Source organism: Notechis scutatus, chromosome 4, assembly GCF_049901735.1.
Source record: "Notechis scutatus isolate UNSWTSFEM ecotype Mainland chromosome 4, rNotScu1.2, whole genome shotgun sequence".
Classification (NCBI taxonomy): domain Eukaryota; kingdom Metazoa; phylum Chordata; class Lepidosauria; order Squamata; family Elapidae; genus Notechis; species Notechis scutatus.
Window position 1 is genome coordinate 108,818,876 of NC_142012.1, and position 23,331 is coordinate 108,842,206.

At 38.6% G+C, this 23,331-nt stretch overlaps 1 protein-coding gene across 3 annotated transcripts in view; it reads left to right on the forward strand.

Annotated features, from left to right (window-relative positions):
- The window catches only part of FAM53B (family with sequence similarity 53 member B), a 126,569-nt gene that overhangs the window by 47,468 nt on the left and 55,770 nt on the right, over positions 1-23,331 (forward strand). For all 3 annotated transcript variants that reach the window (XM_026669047.2, XM_087964346.1, XM_087964347.1), the window contains exon 5: positions 14,176-14,954. In XM_026669047.2, the coding sequence (XP_026524832.2) occupies positions 14,176-14,954 (779 nt within the window). The remainder of the gene's footprint in view (positions 1-14,175; positions 14,955-23,331) is intronic.

Here is a 23,331-nt window from a genome sequence, read left to right on the forward strand (position 1 = left end):
TTAAAAATATTTTTGATTGCTTACCATTAAGCGTAAAATATGTTGTAAATAAAATGAGAACACAGGAAACGTTCTCTTCTCAATACAGCTGATCTCTCTCTCTCTCTCTCTCTCTCTCTCTCTCTCTCTCTCTCACACACACACACACACACACACACACACACACACACACACCAAAAACCCGGACACTGAAAAGGCTGCCAAGGAACAGTATATTCAATGCCTTCTCTTTAATCAAGAAACAAGGAATTCCTTAGAATCTTTTTTTTTCCCCAAGTGGCCCTCTTTAAAAAAAAAATGGAGGTAACACTTTCATTCAAAAAGTCTTCCAGTATCTGGAGTCGCTCAGACATATTGAAGTGAGGCAGGAGAGTAAGTGAAATTTGAAATGATCCAGCTACCGTTTTCTTCCCCTCCCGCCCGAAGGCCATTATCTCCACGTCAAAACGAACGAGGGGAGGCAAAGAAGCCAAACACGCTAAAAGGATCTCTTTATTTTCCTACACAAGGTCACACCTACTTTTCCGCATTCAAAGGACAACCTCTCCTCACCACCACCACACACACACACACACCCCAATACCCGCAAACAATGTTCTGGGCATTAATCACCATTGCTACATTAACCTGGTAAATTTATACCCTGCCTCCCCCAGTGTTGCTTTGACGGCAGGATTTCACACAGCGGGGCGCTCGCTCGCTCTCTTCTCCGCTCTCCCACCGTTCGCACATGTTGGAAGCACCGTAAAACCTGATAACCCACCCGGGGGCTCCCCCATCCTTAACCTACAGCCGCCCGCATGCAAAACCTGTGTGCAAAAAGAAAAAAAAAAAAAAGAAAAGTACGCCGCACGTGAGGATCTTGAATCCTCTCCTCCCCACACCGCTAAGGAAGGAAGAGGGGGAAAGGTTGCGCAGCGCGTGGCGAGTGACACCCGCCACACACACACACACACACACACACACACACACACACACACCCCAGCCTCCCTCCCGGCTGCAACTCAAGCTCGAAGTGGGAGTCGGAGTCCTCCCGGCGTATAAGACGACCCCCCCACTTGGAGGCATGTTTTTCAGGGCAAAAAAGTCATCTTATACGCCGGCAAATACGGTACTTTATATAGAAAGTGGTCTGTATAAATGGTCTATTTATATTATCTTTCTTATTGTCCTAGCTATATGTTAAATGAAAAAGATGCTGGGTATCTTTCAGTCTAATCATATCTCTTTTTAATTTGAAATAAAACTTACTTAATGAGCTGTAAGTTTGCATATGCTGCAACATTTAATATTTCACATAAATATCTCAAAAAGTGTATTGTGCTGCATTTTCAGTGAATGTTTAAACAGTCCACAACAGCCCACAATCCTTAAAAGTATTAAGAATATTTTTAGTTTTTAGATATGTTGAGGTAAATACTTGTTGGCTTCAAGAAAGTAAAATTTGTTCCGAGTCTTAGCTTTGCTGGAAAAGGATTAAGAAAGGTATTGCTACGAACTGAGCAAGACGAACTGAGCAAGAACAATTATATATATGTCTTGGGTTAGTAGCTCTTGACTCATGGACATGAGATATTTTTTTCCTTTTTTATCTTCCTCTGGTATCAATATTTCATCCAACCTTTCTTACCAATGTAACTAGTTTGATGGTTTGGCAGTTACCCTTTTTTAATATTCATCTAATAAACGTTATTAGAAACCTGTTTAATAAACCCCCACTCAAATATGAAACCTGAAATTTCATTAGATATAATACTCAGAGTAACTAGCAGTCAATTGCAGCAAGAAAAGTTGCACTAGCGCTTGCAGTAGCTCCCCAGCTGTTTCTGAGGGAAATACCAACTTTTGAAAGAGCACCTCTATAAAGCAGCATGAGGAGGGCTAGAAGTTCTCATTTCTTGAGTCATTCTTTGCTTGAATGATTGATGCCTAGTTTAATGGGGTGGGGGGAAGCAAGATATCATTTCCAAATGGAAATTATGGGCTTATTTAGCTTTAGTTAGAGTACAGCCAATATCTGACTTAAATCTTTAACTGAATCATCTGAAAGAATGATTTCAAGGAAATGTGAGAAATAATCAGGAAAACTCATCAGTCCCATCTCAGTTGTGGGTTAAAATAGATCAGATCTGGACAAGAGGTGAATAATAGCATTTAGGAAAAAATAGATTATCATAGAAATAAAAATACCTTGTGGAACTAAATAATTGCTAATTTGATGTTGCATAAAAGTAATGCTGATCTTAAAAACATTTAATCTCTTCGCTTATTGAAAAAGAGATAAAATTAGTATGCAACATTTCATGAAATCCTGACTGTTTGAAATTAAAAAAGTAAAATAATAGAAGCACATTTAGTCAGAGAAGTTTTTCTTATATATTTGATGACATGTAGCTGGGATTTTCCTATCACTGTTTACCCATATTTACTTATTCAATTAATTTGTAAAGGTAAGACACTACAGTATAATGACATATATAATTTATATTTACATTTTATATTTTATGAGTTTTATAAGAGTCAGAAAAAAATAAACAGTACTGCTAGATGCAGGTTAGTGGGGTGGGGAGAGAATGGGGATTTTGCAGTATTCTTCTCCTGCTACGCCCACCAAGCCACACTATGCCCACCAAGCCATGCCCACAGAACCGGTAGTAAACAATTTTGAATCCCACCACTGATGGACAGATGTAATCAGGAGAGGCAATCCCTCAGATAACTCAATCCTGTGTCATGTAGGACTTTAAAGGTCAAAAACAGCACCTCGCTTTGGACTCAGAAACAGATCCAATGCAGCTCATGAAGCAGAGGTATAACGTGTTCTTCCGGAAACATAACTGCCTGCGCTTCTGCATTTTGGACCAGATGAAGATTCCAGATACATTTCAAGGACATGTAGAGCCCTGTTGCCCATGTGAAGCACATTACAGTAATACAACCAGAGGGTGACCAGGGCATGATTGACCATGAGTGATACTCCCTAATCTAGGAATGGGCCCAATTGGCATACAATATGAAGTTGAGCAAAGGTCCTCCTAGCCGTGACTGCCACCTGCTCTTCTTCGGTATAGATTCTTCGGTGATGATAGGTTTATTTTTTTCCTTTAAATAATATGTTTTCTATTCGGTGAAAATTCAGAGCAGATGTTTTCCAGAACATTTATCCAACCACGCTTAGGCATGTTGGAAAAGATCTTCACAAAAGAAAAAAAGGAAGCAATTCTCTCCAAACATTTAGATTCATCAGGAAAAACAGCATTGGTAGCAGTTGAATAACAAAGGCCAACCAAAGATTATGCTCAACTACACAGAATATATGACAGTTAAAGTGTTCTTCAGTTTTATATCAATGAAGCACTTGTATTTCTGAAAAATTCCTGAAAGGATCCAAGTTTTTTGAGGGGGGATGGAACTATCTCTTTTAATTTTGATTTTCCCTATATTTAGTTGTCTATTGGTAGAAATAGAGATAGATGGATCAACAAGTATTGCAGGCCCAATTGGCAAAAGAAAGCTTAGGGCCATACTAGTTGGGAACATCTGGAAGAGGCCTTCATCTTGCAGTCTATAGACAGTGGCTAAAATGATGATGATGATGATGATGATGATGACGACGACGATTGGTAAGCAGTAGCAGTAGACAGGGAAGGTATAAAGAGAAGTTTGTAACTTGTTTTATTTTCCAAATATCTGATTACACAAGAAAATATAAGTTCTAAAGACCTAAATTCCATTATAGGTCTTAGGTCCAACAACTGGAATGTGCTAGTTAGCCAGCATGTCTTCTTGTAGATATATAGGATATTATTTCTTGGAATTCCTGACCAGTATGACCTTTGACCCAACACATAGAAGAAGAGGTGGAGAAGCAGAAAGGCCGAGAGCTTGAAGAGTAGAGAGGTTGGAAAGGGGCAGCTAGAAGGCGAGACAGAGCAGAGCATGATTTATGACTGTGTGGTTTCCCTGGACTCCTCCTGGATTCCCCTGGATCTCTTTGAACTGTCTTCAATGTGCAGTAATCAGCTGGAGCTAAACTCTGGTCTGAGAGCCCAAGAGCCAGCTGCTGCAGCTCTGAATGATGGCATGGATTTTCTGATGGAGGTGGAGATGACAGAAGAAACAAGCGTCACTGGCCTTTGTCGACAGCTGGGCCTACTCATGTGGTCACCAATGCTGTGGAGAGTGGCAGGCTGCCGTTGGGATTTTTTGAGGTTTAATTGGAGAATGGGAGCTTGGAACTCTATGAACTTCAGGAGACATTGTAGGACCACACGGCTGCTACAATATCTAGTGCAGCATAGCAGGCCTTCTGGCTACTCCTCTGATTACTTTTTGCAGTGTTCTGTAATTTGGCCTGGGAAGGCTGCTCGGGGAATTCTGGGGCTGGAAGGGAAAGTTGGGTGAGAGGCAAGTGTGTGGTTGGCTGTGAGACCCTTTTTCTTAGGTCGGGCTCAAGGGATCATGTGAGATTGCTGCTACTGTATCAGCCTCCCTGCTATGTGGCAGCATCCCTACTCGGGCTCCTGGACCTCACCATGGGGCTGATGGTGGAATTCCCCAGGCTTATACTTCTGGGGGACGTCAATCTGCTATCCTTGAGGGTGTGCTCAGAAGTAGCCCAAGATTTCATGGAAACCATGAACTTCCATGGGCCTGTCCCAGGTCATCCAGATCCTGACTAGGAAAAAATGGTCAGACACCTGATTTGGTGTTCTTGTTGAAGCATGCCTGTGTGACCTGAAATTGGTGGACTTGTCCTTGGTCCCCCTGTCATGGTCGGATTACAGTCTGGTTGCAGTGAGTTTTTCAAGAGCTGTATACCCCGCCCCCGCAGGGAGGTAGGACCGATTAGATTGGTCCACCCCCATCAACTAATGGACCCTGATGGGTTCCAAAAGGAGCTGGGGGTTATAATTGCTATCCTGGTTCACTTCCTTCCTCTGCGGCTACTCTCAGTCAGTGTTGATAGAGGAGGAGAGATTCAGTCCTCACGCACTGCTTTGCAGGTACTGTTTCCACTCCTGTTCAACTGGGTGAAATCATCTATCACTATGGACTCAATATGCTGATGATACTAAGCTGTATGTCTCAGCTCATGGTGAGTTAAGTAATGCTGTGTCTTCCTTCTTGCAGTACCTGGAGCTGTTAGGGGCTGGATGGGGAGCCAGCGGATTGAAACTAAACCCTGGCAAGACCAAGGGCTCTGGGTTTGGGGTTCTTTGGCCCAGGGAAAATTGCCACCTTTGGTCTTGAATGGGGTGGCATGACTCCAAACAGACCCTATGTGTAATCTGGGACTTGTGACTCCTGCTTGAAGAGCAGGTAGTGGTCGTCGCCAAGAGGGCCTATGCGCAACTATGGGTTGTGCGCCAGTTACGTCCTTTCCTGGACCAACAATCCCTACTCATGGTCACTCATGCCCTAATCACTTCCTGTCTTGACTATTGCAACACACTCTACATGGGGCTGCCCTTGAAGAGCATCAGGAAGCTCTAGTTGGTGCAAAATGCAGTGGCTCGCATGGTTTTGTGCCCACCTTGATGTGCACATGTATCACCTCTCCTGATTCTTTTATTAGTTTTATTGTTTTTTATATGAGATTTTTATATTCGTGTAAGCCGCTTTGAGTCACCATGTACAAATAGGCAGCAATATAAATTTTCTAAATATAAATAAATAAGTTTTAGACTGGGAAGACTGGTGGGGGAATTTGGGAGTTGAAAACCATGCATATTCAAGCTGCCAAGACTGAAAAATACTATACTTGAGATTTCACCTTTTCTTCTCCAATTACCAGACAAGTTTCTGTGCTGTGGTGAGCATGGTTAATTTGAATTGGGCAGGGAGAAGCAGTTTAAGGTTTCCATTTTAAAAAGATTTGTAGTGCTGTGAATATCGAAGTTCCCGTAACATTCTACCTCTTTAGAGTTGCTTCTCAGCAACTCCATTTGGCTCCATTTTTGGCAACTTTGAACAACTCAATTTAGTCATAAATAAAATGTAAAACACAAGATTACATTACAACTCCTATATTTATTTTCAATTAAAGAATGAAAATATGAAGTATCACAATTACAAACTTTTTCTGTTTGAAAAGTAGGTAATTTTGGAAAAACTGTCCAAATGATTTCCATTTGCGTGAAAGTTATACACAATACTGTGTGCATTATAGGTACTTATACTCATGATCATTAAGTGAACCCAGCATATCTAATGGGTGGAAACCAAGCAAAAAGTCACAGATCTCAGTCATGTGGCCATGGGGCACTGTAACTGGTCACAAAGTGAAATGTGATCATGTGACCACAGGCTGGGGTGGGGTACGGCAATCATAACTTTGTGGACAGATTGTAAATAGCATTTTTAAAGTCTGTCATAACTTCAGACAATTGCTAAACAACGAGTTCAATCAATACCCTAATCAAGGAACTGCCAAACAAGCTAATAGTAAACAGCGCAACCAAAGAATCTCTAAAACCACTCGCACTAACACCAACAGGGTAAGCACTAGAATATAAATTTGAGAGCAAACCTCATTCCTTACTAGCACTGATGATTACCTGGCTTGGGTAATGAAATGTCTGCAAGAAAGCAACTGTGCTACGAGAGTAACCAAGCTTAGAGAGCATCAAGGACCCCTCATTTCAACCCTGAGCCAGAAATATTCTCCTTTATTGGACTAGTCATTGTTGAGGACTGCTTGTATTCTAAAAAGATAAAAATTATGCTCTTATTCCTTTTGGTTGCTAACGCACTACTGAGATGTCTTTTCTTATTTTTAAATGCACCAAACAAGAAAGAAATCCTTGTATTTTAGACATCTTTTACTGCTGCAGCTCAACATATTCCTTAGTGAGACACTGCTTGTTGTAAATAAATAGAAGGAACAATGTGAAGGCCACTGGTTTCCAGCATGTATACTATTGACATGATGTAAATTAATGCTTGATGAATTAGATGCCAGTGCTCAACAGATGTGAGATAAAACATAGGCTAAAAATACCCTCATTTTTATATGCCATGCTCAAAAGCATACCCATATTTCAAATCATTTAAAGCCTATAATTATGTGATATACTGCCTTAAATTATTTCTGTACGTTCTTATAAAGATGATGATCATGGAGGAGAACAGTACAGAAGGATAAATCATTATGCCTTTAACTTATTTTTGTGTCTTCAGCAAACATAATTCATAAGGTTTATAGTGTATTTACCCAAAGGAAGCACTTGAAATGACTGAAACAATTATGGATGTTTTTACTAGTTTATCAAATTTCTAAACCACCCATCTCACCTAAATAACTCTGGGCAGTTTATCGTAACAAACAATTGTGTAAAAAGCATAAATTAGAAAACAGAATTAAGAACAAAGTTAAAAGTTAAGATGTTAAGTTAAAGAAGTGGAAGGAGCACCCTCAATCCACCAACCATCTCATGGCTGCATAGCACTTGTAGAGCCCCATGTTAATTAGCAGAACAGGTCTTCACACTATTCTGGAAGACCAGCAAACCTCATCTCCAAAAGGTACAATGTTCCAAAGATTTCCCTGTTTCTTTTTCTTCTTGTTCAGCTTTGCTCAGTTTTAGTTTTAAGCTTGCTCCCATTTAAGATAATATTTGTATAACAGAAAAATTGCATGGTTCTTAGGTCTATTGCCACCAAGATGACAGTTTTCTTATCTTCTATAAGTTTGTATATGAACCTGCTGGGAGCATTAACATTCAGAATTTTAAGAATCTCACCGGTGTATTAATATTTATATTTACTTTAGTTGACTAATGTTGGTGCTCAGTCTAAAGAAGACAGGCATTCCATTGGTGAGAAGTTGTTTTTAATTGGGGGATCAGTTCATTGTAGATATGATTGCATAGCACTTGTGCCCAGCTTCAGCTTATATACCAGTTATTCTCCTTGTTTGGAGAAGCTAGATCTAGCATTAGTTGTCCATGCTTTCGTATATACTGTATTTTTTGGACTATAAGACGCACCCCGCCCTCAAGTGGGTGGAAATGTCTGTGCATTCTTATAGAGCGAATATGGGCCCATTTTTGGCCTCCCACAACCTCCACGTGTCCCGTTTTTGCCCTCCCAAAGCCTCAATACATCCCATTTTCAGCCTCCCTGGTGTCCAGAAGTACTCTGCAGGCCAAAATGTGCCTGATTTTGGCCTCCCAAAGCCTCTGCTGGTCCCATTTTTGCTCTCCCCATCATTGGGGAGGCCAAAAACAGGACCCACAGAGGCCTCTGGAGGCTTCCTGCAGAGTGCTTCTGGATGCTGGGGAGGGCAAAAACGGGATGCGCAGGGGCAAAAAAACTATTTTTTTTTCTTATTTTCCTCTAAACCAAGGTGCATCTTATAGTCCAGTGCATCTTATAGTCTGAAAAATATGGTAATTGCTGCAATTCACCCCCGAAGCATGTTTAGAACTTGGGCTAGTGCAAAATGCAATCATTGGTTTGCTTTTTAGTTCTTGCTTTGTTATATTATAAGCTTATCTTGACTTCATTTTACGGGCTAACAGTTGTTTTCACACAGTTCAAAATGCTGGGGTTTTTTATCTTATATTTTCGTACTTCTTAAAAATATCCTTGGCTTTCTAAAGCTTACAAAACATGGTGTGTATATTCATAAATAAAATCAGTGCAATTCAGTGATGAAGTTATGCCAGCTTATTGTACAGAGGGATGACTTAAAAAGAGAACATAGAATTAAATAAATGAAGAAACCTCTTTTCCTCTCTGTTGGCAGAGGTTGGGATAGTTCAGAGACTGCATTATCAAAGCTTTCCATTCTGTGGGTAGAATGGCCTTGTTCAAGCTTGTAAATCATCTTCCAGGTACTTACTGGGTTGAAAGGTGACTCAGAAATTATTTTGTGAACAAATAAGATATAAATAAGGCTCCAGGATCCTGTTATTATTGGCTATAGCTAGTATGAGATTTTTGCTTATCGTTTAAAGAGGAAAATGGAGGGTCTGATGTAAGCAGGATGAACTAGTTTAAATCAACATGACTAATGAATGAAATAAAATACCAAAGGAGAAGGCCAAATAAAATAATGAAATACACTGCTCAAAAAAATAAAGGGAACACTTAAACAACACAATGTAACTCCAAGTCAATCACACTTCTGTGAAATCAAACGGTCCACTTAGATAGCAACACTGATTGACAATCAATTTCACATGCTGTTGTGCAAATGGAATAGACAACAGGTAGAAAGCATAGGCAGGAAGCAAGACATCCCCAATAAAGGAGTGGTTCTGCAGGTGGTGACCACAGACCACTTCTCGGTTCCTATGCTTTCTGGCTGATGGTTTGGTCACTTTTGAATGCTGGCGGTGCTTTTACTCTAGTGGTAGCATGAAGCGGAGTCTACAACTCACACAAGTGGTCAGATAGTGCAGCTCATCCAGGATGGCACATCAATGCGAGCTGTGACAAGAAGGTTTGTCGTGTCTGTCAGCGTAGTGTCCAGAGCATGGAGGCGCTACCAGTACATCAAGAGATACGGAAGAGGCCATAGGAGGGCAACAACCCAGCATCATGACCGCTACCTTCGCCTTTGTGCAAGGAGGGACACGAGGAGCACTGCCAGAGCCCTGCAAAATGACCTCCAGCAGGCCACAAATGTGCATGTGGCTGCTCAAATGGTCAGAAACAGACTCCATGAGGGTGGTATGAGGGCCCGACATCCACAGGTGGGGGTTGTGATTACAGCCCAACACCGTTCAGGACGTTTGGCATTTGCCAGAGAACACCAAGATTGGCAAATTTGCCACTGGCACCCTATGGCTCTTCACAGATGAAAGCAGGTTCACACTGAGCATGTGACAGACGTGACAGGGTCTGGAGATGCCATGGAGAACGTTCTGCTGCCTGCAACATCCTCCAGCATGACCGGTTTGGCAGTGGGTCAGTAATGGTGTGGGGTGGCATTTCTTTAGGGGGCCGCACAGCCCTCCGTGTGCTTGCCAGAGGTAGCCTGACTGCCATTAGGTACCGAGATGAGATCCTCAGACCCCTTGTGAGACCATATGCTGGTGCGGTTGGCCCTGGGTTCCTCCTAATGCACGACAACGCGAGACCTCATGTGGCTGGAGTGTGTCAGCAGTTCCTGCAAGACGAAGGCATTGATGCTATGGATTGGCCCGCCCGTTCCCCAGACCTGAATCCAATTGAGCACATCTGGGACATCATGTCTCGCTCCATCCACCAACGCCACGTTGCACCACAGACTGTCCAGGAGTTGGGCGATGCTTTAGTCCAGGTGTGGGAGGAGATCCCTCAGGAGACCATCCACCACCTCATCAGGAGCATGCCCAGGCGTAATAGGGAGGTCATACAGGCATGTGGAGGCCACACACACTACTGAGCCTCATTTTGACTTGTTTTAAGGACATTACATCAAAGTTGGATCAGCCTATAGTGTTTTTTTCCACTTTAATTTTGAGTGTAACTCCAAATCCAGACCTCCATTGGTTGCTAAATTTGATTTCCATTGATAATTTTTGTGTGATTTTGTTGTCAGCACATTCAACTATGTAATGAACAAAGTATTTAATGAGAATATTTCATTCATTCAGATCTTGGATGTCTTATTTTTGTGTTTCCTTTATTTTTTTGAGCAGTGTACATTCTAGTTTCCCATATTAAAGGGAGATAATATATATTTTAACCATTATATATAATGGTTTCCATTATCTTTTATAGTTTTATAAAGGTTTTATAGTTTTTATAGATGACATGTAATTTTAATTGTTGAACATGACAACTAGTCTTTTATACACAACCACCATTGGGACCACAACTCCAGTCACTAAGGAATGTAATGAGTCATGGCTAATTTTACAGTTTTATTTACTGGGGTCTTTATGTGAATCATGTGATAGTTAAGCAAATCCACCTTCTTCCCCCACTTTGACTTTGTCTGTTGGAAACCCCTTGAGAATGTTTCAAATGGCAATCACATGACCCTGGGATGCTGCAACCAATGTAAATACATTCTGGTTGCAAGGTGCCCAAATTGCAATCATATTACTAGAGGGACTCTGCAACCTTTGTAAATGCGAGGACCACTTGTAAGTCACTTTTTTTCAGCACATTGTAACTTATTTATTTATTAAACAAATTTATACAGCTACCCAAATCACACAGAGGCGATTCGTGATTCCTTGTAAATATGAAATATGCTGGCTATACGTTTCATTTTTTAATTTTTTTTAAATAAATCTTTTGGGACTGTAACTACAGGTGCATTAATGCATTATTTGCTGATTTCTGAACTAATTGGAAGGTACCACAATAAATGTATTTCAGATTAAGTTTTCATGTATTTTGTTGATCTAATGTATTTGAAGAGCTGTTTTGTAGTTCCACATTGTCCTAATTCCAGAAGACAGTTATGACCTAGTAATATAGTCAGTTCCTGAAGTAAGATAAATCAAGTTATAAATTATTTTACTCTACCCTCCACTAGCTGCTCAGCTAATGTTCTAACTTCATGCCACTGCTGTTTGCAAAGTCATTTTCAGCTGCAGTATGTTTTAGACAATTTACATAATCCAATAGTTTTTTTAAGCTAAATGCTTATTTTAAAAAATCTTCTAGTTTTCCTCCAGTAGGAGTTTAACTTCTGAATCTTACAGTGGGCTTACATTATTAAGTCCACTGTAATCTATCTTTTTATTTGACTGTTTAGTCATTAATTCTAACCAAGATTTGACATTAGTTCTCTATCACTGATTTTTCTTTCAGACTGTTGAGAGAATGACTGATTATTTTCTTCCAATATAAGGATCAATTGAGAATCACCAAGAAATATCATTGTTGTAAAAGTATCCACAGTTCTGTAGAAAGTACATCATGCTCAAAGAATGCTGTTTCGATTTTGTTCCCTTTAAATACATTATGTCATATTTTTTTATTTTCATATCGAGGGAGTCTTCGATCATTTTTTTAACTATGTGTAGATGTGATTGTGTGAATAATATCTATTACTTCATGGCAACAGACTGATTTAGTTCAGAAAAGAAGGCGATAGAGATAAATATGTCACATTTATATAGCTGCCCATCTTAGAACAACTCAACGCAGTTTACAACCAATAAGATATAAAACACTATAAACATCATGGGAACCAGATACTCCCATAAATCATTATTTGATTAGTCTATATAGCCATGGGGTTGATCACTGCAGACATGTTATTCGGGTTACCATTGTTTTGGTCCAGGTACTGACCCTAAGGGCCTAGGACCTCAAGCTAATTGTGGGTGTATTTAAAAATTCAAAATTGTTTAGCTATCTGCATTTATACACATGTGTTTTACCAAGTTTCTAGTACATAATTGTTAAAATAATTATGTCAGCAAATAATCCAGGAACTGTAGTCTACGTAAGGCTTCAGAACAAAACATATAAGCAATGGTTTTAAAGGTCGGCCAATACCAAGCATAGAAACTTTTTCCATATTTGATGTCCATATTTTATGCCTTTGAGAAAATGATTAAAGAAGAAAGCATGGGATGAGCATATCAAGATTATAGGAAAGGACTCCAGAGTTCTGTGCTGTTGCCTGATTATGAGGGGGAATTATTAAAAAATGGAGACCTTGTGGATAGTGATGCAATTTGAGTATGATTGCACATGCACTGTGAACTGTTCCTGAACAACAAAGAAAGGGGAAAAATATTATTTCCTCTTGCATACAATACTAACAGAATAATTTTTTTTCCTGGCCTTTGTATTGTTGCCATCTATTGCTTTGCAGGTTTTTCTCCTAATAAATATTCATAATACACACACACACATCACTAAGAACAGAATTTCCCCTTACTAAAACCTTCATCCCTCAAGACTTTGAAACTGAATCCACCTTACGTACACCCCCGTGTCATTCTGTTTAAATAGTCCTTTCATTCATCCAAATTGTTAGGATACCAAGCTGCTTTGGAGCACAATTAAATTTGCACTCCAGCGCTTTGAGATTGATTGTAAACCTTAATAATGTATGGGCTTAAAAATGTTCTCAGTGCTATAATCCCCAGTATTTTTGCTTCATGCTGAATAAGATATTAAATGGCCATTCAAATATGGCTATATTGCATGCATAAGCAGTTTTGTTTCCAACCTTCTGATTTCCTTTGTCTCTTAGAAGAGAGAAAAAAGTAGAAGAAATAAACCACCACTCCTGATAATAGTGCAGAATCTGTTGCTTTTCTCTGCTGCTGTTCTCATGGTTTGTTTCTTAACAAAGCTACTCTCAGCTGAATTTAAGTCAAAACTTTAATAACTGCCAACCGCAGCAGATGTAGGTGAGATGTTGAAATGAATCAGTAGCCTATGGCAGCTTACAATGGAGCTATAATTCTAGATAGTTTTGTTTTTATCCAAAAGTCTGAAGTATTTCTCAGGGGAGGGAGGATCCCACATATTCAGGATTTTTCTGCTCTCTGACCCATGTTCTATCAACACAATAATGAATCTTTAAGATCACAATGATCTTAAAAGAGTTCCTGGATTGGCCATAGCATGAACTGGTTGGGATCCATGGCAGTATATATTTAAGGTGAATGTTTTTTTCCCCAATGGAAATCCCCCCCCCCTTAAATTCAAGTGTTGAGTATGAACAAAACATAAGGAGAGATGGAAGCCTCTGGACACACCCTTCTTTGCTGCTCTTTTTATAGTGAAATTTGAACAAAATTTATTTTTCCAATAATTAATAGGTATCCTGTCCATTCCAACACTGTTTATCTTTAGTGGTTGCTGAAAGACTAGTGGATGGTAGTCACAGCTCAGGTAGCTAGATTCTACGCAGCAGCACTAAAGATTTTCCAGAACCTGATGAATAATCCATTATTACTTTTATATAATTAATGCACTAAATCTTTTGATATCATCATCCCGTTGTACTTTATTACCTAATAAGTATACGCCTTCACAATTTAAAGCGTAATATTACATTATAGCTTAGGCCTTGCTCTTTTTTATAACAGACAGATAGGCTGTCTTATAAATTATGATTTCAACATAGATTTTATTTGTTGTGTGTTGTTTTATTCTAGAACTTCTGACTAGATATTCTTTGAGCATTTTTAATTGTACCTGACTTTGTAATAAATACTTGACTGATTGATGATTGTATATTATTTTATCCTTTAAAACTAGAAAATCACAGATGGAGAGACCTCAACAGGAAATATACCCTTCAGGTCGAACAGCCAAGTGCCAATATTTGGGACTGCTTGCCTGACAAAAGTGATGAAAGCTCCTTATGGCAGAGAGAGCCAGCTAACGCATGCTCAGTAACCAACTTGATCAAGGATCTCAGCCTTAGTGACCGCAATGGCAACCCTTCAGCACCTCCCAGCAAACGCCAGTGCCGATCACTCTCTTTTTCCGATGAGATGTCTAGTTGCCGGGCTTCATGGAGGCCCATAGGATCAAAGGTCTGGACTCCTGTAGAAAAGAGACGCTGCTACAGCGGGGGTAGTGTGCAGCGTTACTCCAATGGATTCACAACCATGCAGAGAAGTTCAAGCTTTAGCCTTCCTTCCAGGTCAAGTACTCTCTCCTCATCATATGACCAGATGGGATTTAGCAATAGATTTGGGTGTCAGCCATGCCAAGGAATGCGAAAGTCAGCCACTTATGGGCAGACAAGTGATATTTGGGGTAATGATCATAGCTCTTCTGAGACTGGCAGGATTGACATCCAGCGATCTCTCTCTTGTTCCCATGATCAAATTTCCTTTTCGGAATATTGTCTGCCCTCAGCAAATAGCACACCTGCCTCGACACCAGAGTTGACAAGGCGCTCCAATGGGCTTTCTCGAAGTCGGTCTCAACCATGTGTCCTAAATGACAAGAAAGTTGGAATTAAGCGAAGACGACCTGAAGAGGTAAAGGAACAAAGACCTTCATTGGACCTTGTCAAAATGACACAGGTAAGAATTGATTATCTCACACGACGAGGAGAATGGTCAAACCTGATATTTATAAAACAATACTAAGCGGTTTCTTTATGCATAGAGGTCTGCACTGTTTTGACACTGTTAGCGATAAAACTCAGAAAGCCGAATAGTTTGTTTATCTAGTTCTAGTTCTTTACCTAATTCCATATCTCCTTTCTTTGCATAGGTCAAAATTCATGGCTACTGTAATTAATATTTCCTCTAATTCCCCTGCGTTTGAAGACTATTTTCATTTTTATTCTGAACAATGTTCTTCCAAAACTTACATTTTGAAAACTTAATTCCCTTTATAATGTAACTTTCAAATAAATTTGGCGTTTCTTACAATTCAGCCATTATTGAAACAGCTGTTTTCCTCTAGGAAGAAAGATATTGGCAATGTTTTTTGACCTTATATAATTAACTGTTGAAGAGGTGCTTATATAATGTGAAAATTGGAGGAAACCTCAAAGGCACTGGTGTTCACCTATTTTCCGTTTTGAATTCTCTAAACTGGGGAGTTCATTGTCTAATGAGCTTTGACTTCAGAGTCACAACATTTGTAATTTTCCACTTCGTTGTTGCTCTTCTCTTGAAGCAGCAGTACTTTCCTGTTCTCTCAGGAATCCAAAGAGCTGAACAGATAAGCGATCTGAACTATATATCAGAGGATGTGACACCCATACATTTTTACTTTCAGAACATACTTGCAAAAAAAAAATAGTTTTAAAAAAGTGTGTGCTGCCTAACCGAGCTGCAAGAACTCTTAAAGTGAAGAACCCATAAAGCATGCCAAGTCCCTTTTATTATTGTATCTAATAACTTAATTGCTATGATTCAGCAATTCTGTTATCATTAATTTTATAAACTTATGCTACTTAATAAAATATCAGCACTTTTATATAATCCAGAGATAAATCAGGCTTGAACAGTAGCTTGTGTGTTAATTTTGCTTTTGTATCAGAATTTTGCTACTATGACATGTCTATTCTCTGGCCCCCATAGCCATAAGATTGAGTGAACATTCAAAGTTACAATGGCACTGAAAAAAGTGACTTATGATCATTTTTCACAATTACGACTGTTGCAGCATCCCCAGAGACATGAGAGGCCAGGTGAGGAGATGGGTGCCTCCAATGTGAGTGATGTTGAGTTGGCTATGCCCAGCCAGTCACATGACCACCAAGCCACTCCCATCAACTAAGCCACACCCACAGAACCGGTTGTTAAAAAATTTGAATCCCACCCCTGTAAGAGCCTATTTCTTCACCAAGGGCTCCTTTTCGTTTTTACTTTACCTGATTAAAATATCTCTTGATGGAAGGAACTTTTCTCCCCTCCTTTTTTATAGTATTTTATATATTATATATATCTTTGGCTGATTAAAAAACTTGATTTGCTTTTGTTTAAACTTTTTATTCCCTAATGGGAATTTGGTAAATAAAGAGGGTAAGGAAATAACATGCATGGGTGACTTCAGGGGCAAATAATACATTAAACTGCTTTGGAATCCCTGCTTGAAAATGTGTGAAATGTAATATGCTAATTACTTTTATTAGCCAATAAACTAGATAAATAGTTAAAAAAAAGACTTGTTATACTTTAGGAATCCCAAGTTGAAATTCTACTACTTGGACTTCCCAGAAATTTTTTACTGTCTTGTACTTGCAGAAATCTTTAAAAGTATATAGTTCTTTGTGTTTATATCCAGGAATATTTGGGTATTCAAGGAAGAAGGAGCTGGAAAAGGAATCTCTAAATGAAACACATTTTTGTATTACTTAATTTTTTTTTTAACCAGCTGGGCTTTAAATATATCTTGCATACATTCTGCAGAGCATCGGGGACTTTCAATTGCTTTATTGGGATAAGAAAATTAAGGGTGTCAGTAGTGAAAAGGATCTGCCTTTGTAATTGCTCTGGGATAGGAAAATGTACAACGAAACCCATGTATTACCAAGGAAGAATAAAGATAGGACAGTGATAAACTTGGATCTGCTGTTATATTTACCCCCAAGAAGATTGCTAGAACCATAAGGTAAATATTAGGATATAGATCTAATCTTCAAATTGAACTTCGATCCTAATGAAATCAGCCAGATAATTTTTAAAGGGTGTTGGTATCAAAGGAAGAACAACGTGTTTTTTAAAAGCCACTCCAATCCCAATTATTTAAGCCTCTCAGAATCAGTAATAATTTAAATGACTTTGTCAAGTGTCAATGTAGGTTTCTTTAAAGAAACCAGCGAACTTACCTTACTCTTCATATAGTGCACCAACAGCATTATAATTTAGCAGCTATGAGTCAGTTCATGTCCTTTGGTCATGTGTTTAAAGTCTCTCTCTCTTTCTCTCTGTTAATTAAAATGTAGTCAATGACCGGACAAGTTTAAACCTTATTCCTACCAGTTAATTGTTTTAACATTTTTACTTTATTTGCCATAGAGCTACACTATTTGATTGAGCAAACATATATAGAAAGATATAGCCATCCCTTTGTGTCCATATTATTCTGATCATGTGCATTTCAATTAAAACAATGGCAATAAACAATTTACGTTTCTCCTACCTTTTGCCCACATCAAAATTAATTTCGTTGTACAAGATGCAATGACAATAAAGTAAACTTAAACTTACAAGACTGAATGGGACAAATTTAATCATTCAGGACAAAAATACTCCCAAATAATTGGCCATTCATGGTTTAAAGTTGGATAAGCCAAGTATAATGAATAGTTTTATTTATCTACCTTTAAAGCTTGGATCATAACTTGTGGATCCTTCTTATCCAAAGACTGCTATGTGCCAGTTAAATCTGTGATGATGGACATATTTTCCCAGGTTTGAATAATTTTGGCCATAATTAGCTATAATTCTTCCCGATTAAATAAGAATTCAATCTTAATTTGATTTCTATTCATGCCTGATGTAGTTTCAGGTTAAAATGTTACAATTCCCAATTGTAGGCTACATTAATTGATGCAGAATAATAAATTAGTTTTCTGCAGTTTGTCATGACCTGGAGGTTTAATTCGGGAATTATTTTTACATGTAAAGCTTATTTTTACATGTAAATGTCTTATGTTGTCTTTTCTACTGTTGGAAAATTATGTCTATGTTTTAAAACACAGAGAGTTTTTGCTGTCTGAATTTATTCAGGATCCAGTTAAACTTCCTGTACCAACATTTGATAATTTGAAATAAAATTTGATAATATAATACAAGCTTTCTTGTAATTATAGACTGTAGTTTAGCTTAAGTTGTTTTAATATAAGTTTAAATTGTTTTATAAATTTAGATATTCTCTAAATTAATTTTGTGTTTCTTAATCATTATAGTGTCCTGGATAATTATAGTGTCCTGGATATCAAAGTCTAAAATATTTTTAATATGGTTGTAATAAAGAATTTATTTGATTACTAAAATATTTTTATAATATTCCTACTTTATCCTGAAAATTCAGACAGAAGAACAATCTTGTGTGCCATTGAGTATATAAAATTGCTCAATGAGAAAAGTAGCATTTTCACACTAAGTACATTTTCTTTTAAGGGTGCCCTCAAACATCGAAGGGGTACTCCGTATATCTGACAGTGATGCAAAACAACACAATATGTTCTGCTATACAGCAAGATTCCAACTGTGCAAAACAATACAAGGTCCAGCATTGAAGTTAATTAACCATTTCTGTTGTGTGGGTCCTTGTGTGATCTTAACCATCTGGATGAAAGAACTAAATAAATGAGTCCCAAATGGCAAGTCAGAGATCTAAAAAAGGTCTTGATAGAATATTGCAAGAAGAGATTCAGGCAAAGCACGCTTCCATGTAATTGTAATTGTGATCAGTCTTTTTCATCATATGCTGGTTTTAATGAATGCAAGAAAAGAGGGAGAAAAACCAAACCAACCCTCCCCAAAAACATATTCTCGTAATTTATTAGTTATTTAGATGCCATCATTTGAGTTCAAATTAACAATGCTTGCCAGCTGTTTTGGTGTTGCTTTGTTCAAAATACCATTTCATAAATCTACCTTACAAGAAACCAGAAAACATTTCCCTCAGAAATGGGCTGCAGCCAATTAATTTTTAAAAAATAACCTCTGAAAAAGGGGGTGGCCAGAAACTTTGTAGTGAGGATTTAAATGGACTGGGACAAAAGGTTCTTGAACTTCTCATATAAATGCTAAATCTAAACGATTTCCAGCACATTTTAGAGGTATTCTGAAAAATCAGAAAGCTTTAATTATAAATTGAATACTGAATATTCTTTAACAAATAACAATTTTTAACATTCACTATTTACTTTAATTGACCACAATTGTTTTAGGCCTAACAAATGTAAAGAGATAGGAAAGGCTGTAGATGTTCACTTACTGAAATACAATATGGATAGGTTTTTAAAAAGTGAGAATTTATTAATCCTGATTGTCAGGTTAGGACATTTTTCCAATGGATTGCGGGATGAATTTCTAGTAGAGAATTTCTAGTAGAGATACCCCTCACCTTACGGCTACTAATTCTGTTACTTTTCAGTGTCACGATAGTGCTGAATAAGGAGTTTTCACAACTGGCCCTCAAAGTTGTGGCCATCACAACAATCCTGCAGTTATTTGATCACAGTTCAGGCAATTGATGGCCACTCCCACTTAACAGTTGCAGTACACTGTGGTCACATGATTGCCATTTGCAACCTTCCTGTTGGCTTCCCACAAGCAAAGTCAATGAGGAAGCTAGCAGGAGGTCACATGTCACTCCTATAAATTGCTGATTTTTCTCCTGGACACCACCTCAATGCACCCACCCATATGCCTGCACTCATACCGCACTACAGCACCTCTCCACCTCTGCCTCACATTCCATAGCATCCACATGCTTGCCAGCTTGATTTCAAGCTGCCTAAGAAAAAGCTTGCTGTAACCAAGTCTTGCAACCTCATTGAATTAAGTTACATGAAGTCTTCACCTAATGACCAGCAATCCTCACTTAACAATGGGGACTGCTGGGATTGCTGTTGCTAAATGATGTGGTCACCTGACATTTCATTTTACAGGTTGTGAGGGCTACCTATATTTTTATGCCGGATCTGTCTGCCGGAATCTGCCAAATGGACATTGTTAGAAATACTAAAAGATTATTGAATTAATTTTTCTTATCTATTTTTTAAAAAATAATTGCATTTACCAAAAATGTGACCCAAAACCCGAAAGTGATATTAAAGATTTGGTATGTTTACCCCATCCAGTTTTTTCCCACTGCCTAGACACTAATAGAATTGCCTTTATGAAGAACTTCATTATTGTACAAAGATATTAGATACATATTGATGCCGTGAAAATTCATAGAACATTGAACTGGAATATTTGTATGTATGTATTCTGGTAGGTACACAATGAAGTCATTCGTTGTGACAGGCAAGAATGAACTTTGCCTAAGGCACTGGAGTAATTCAGGAGACTAGGGTCTCTGTTCTCAATCTTTCCTTAGTTTTTTCTGTGTGACCAAGGCAAATTGTTCAGGGGCTTGGTTTTTTCTGCTCCTCAAAGAGTTTTTGTGAGCCATAATCGATTGCTGTTCTTAAGGTCACAAAGATTCCTAGAAAGTAGGCTTTGTAGAAAAGAATGGAAGCAAAGTTTTTAAAACCAACAGTGCCTTTTGTTTGTTTTTAAAGGAACCCTACAAAAAACATAGGAGGCAGTACTCATTCCCCCACAGGCAGCAATTTTGTGGTTGCTTCAAGGTCAAAAAGAGAATCTCCAATCTTTAACCTATTCATGATCAGTCTTTTGTCATTTCATTGGCATTTTATTTTAGCTTACTTATTAGATTAATAAGACGGCCCAATTCAAACAATGTGGGCAGCAAGCTAATAACAAAATAAACCACACATACAAACATATATAACCAGGAGTGGGATTCTACCAGTTCGCACCTATTCGCTAGAACCGGTTGTTAACATCCTAAGCAGTTCGGACAACCGCTTGTTAGAAGAAATTACTGGCTTAATCCTGTAAGGAAAGCAGGAAGGAAGAAAACATTCTGGTGTTGCTTACAGAAACTGCCTCTCCGTTAACCCTTATTACATTCTTGTCAGGACTAGACTTCCTGTCTCAGAAACGTCTTTGGAATTTCCCCCCACTTCTTTGCTGGTACTTTGCTTGTGTGGAGTGACCATTCAAAGTTACAAGGGCACTGAAAAAAGTGACTTATGACCATTTTTCACACTTACAACTGTTGCAGCATCCCCACAGTCATGAGAGGCCAGGCGAGGAGATGTGTGCCTCGATGTGAGTGATATTGAGTTGGCCACGCCCACCCAATAACATGACCACCAAGCCATGTCCACCTAGTCACATGACCACCAAGCCACGCCCACCACTTAAGCCACACCCACAGAACCGGTTGTTAAAAAATTTGAATCCCACCCCTGTATATAACATGAAAACATACTAGGTAATTGTGCCCTGTTGGCAGGGACCATCAGAAGTCTCCCTCCCTCCCTCAAATTTACTTTGCTAGTGGGAAACTTGGAAGTGGGAGAGGAATTGAGAAGATGTGTGGGTCAGGAATTGTGCATAAGGGAGCACAAGAGGTGCTGTCTGATTGAGAAAGATGTGTTGATGTGTGCAGATGTGGAGGGCATGTGGGTGAGTGGCATAGGTCAAAAGAAGGGTGATGTCCGAGAGTTCATGAGATGTATCATGCAGATCAGATGGGCACATGGGGGGTAGTGAGCGTCAAGAAGGTAGTGTGGGGTACGTGAGAGGTGTAATGCCAATTGGGGATGGAGTGCATAGGGGTTGCAAATGTTGGGAAGAGTGCATGGGCATGTGGAAGAAGTGCCACACAGTTTAGGTTAGGGAGATGTGCAAGTGGTCCTGTATGGATTGAAGAAGACATGTGGCAAGCCAGCACAGGTCAGGAAAGATCCATGGGGGGCGGGGTGTTACACAGATGAGGGGATCATGCAGTAGTGGGTTGGGATGGGATGGGAGGATTGCATAGGAATTCCTTCCTCTCTATTCCACCTTTCCTCCCTTCCCAGAAGGCAGTTAAGTAGCTGCTGCTATATGGGGGGCGGGGGGGGAGCAAGGGATTGTGAGACTGGCTAAGACACTGTCATGAAATTTTAAAATGTAATTATATATTACATAATTATACTTAAGTACTTTGCACTGAAGAGGCCACAGCTTCCCCAAATTTCATTCTTTTAGGAGTCATAGATCTCAGATTTTGGATACATTCTGTAATTTAGCCCATTTGGTAATTTAGCCCATTTGAGGCACCTTGGTTCAAAAATTATTGCTCAGTGATGCACTGTTTTTCCCAGTTAAAGATTAAACTACTAAAACAACAAGATGGATGGATAGAATATATAAACATACAATAAGAAATATGCTATCATCTTCATTTGATCACCAGCTGTGGTCAATATAATGAGAACCTGGCTTCTCTCATGGTTATTGCCGATTCTTTAAGGTAACTTTTGTGCTCCTTTTGTATATGCTATTAACCATGAAAGTATGGCTTGTAGTGATGGGCAAGAATCCATTCAGCAGTCACAGTGTGTGCGGACATATCTTTCTGTAAGAGCTTATTCCTTTTTATCTACATTCTGCCAATAGTTGAACATTCTTTGTAAACAAGCATACTATAGATAAATTTGATTTGCTGGTTACTAGCTTTAAAAAAAAAGAAATTCCTATAGTAAAGCTTTAATAAATACTTTTATTCCAAATATTTTGTAAGCTGATTTGAACAACTTGGCAAATAGATTTTGTTTCATTTAAAAATCACCAATTCCTATGTCTGTCATACTGTCAACCATGAAGTTTTATTATTCCTGTAAACATATATTTATATTGTTTTCAACAAAATAGTTTACAGATCCTATATAATTACATATATAGAAATTTTAAATTATTGTTTTTCAGAAAATACAATTTCAAAATTATAAAGGTATAATTTATATTATAAATTATAAATATATAATTAAATTAGAGGGCCAGTTTGGCGTAGTACTTAAGGCATTAAGCTAGAAACCAGAAAACCCTGAGTTCTGGTCCTGCCTTAGGCACCAGCAGGGTTCCTTAGGCCAGTCACTTTGTCAGCCCTAAGAAGGCAATGACAAACCACTTTTAATAATAATTTACTGTGGTAATTTTCCACTGGTTTGTGGTTGTCAAATAGGCCGAATAAACACATTCAAATTTTGTAGTTTAATGAGAAACACACAGTCTAGGCTGAAATAGAACTGCCATGTTACCTATTATACTTCCCTTCACAGAGGTTTGTGAAAGAAAGCTAAGTATTATTGTTTGTAACCACTTAGTGATAACATATCTGCCTAATCCTGGATTTACATTCTCTCCT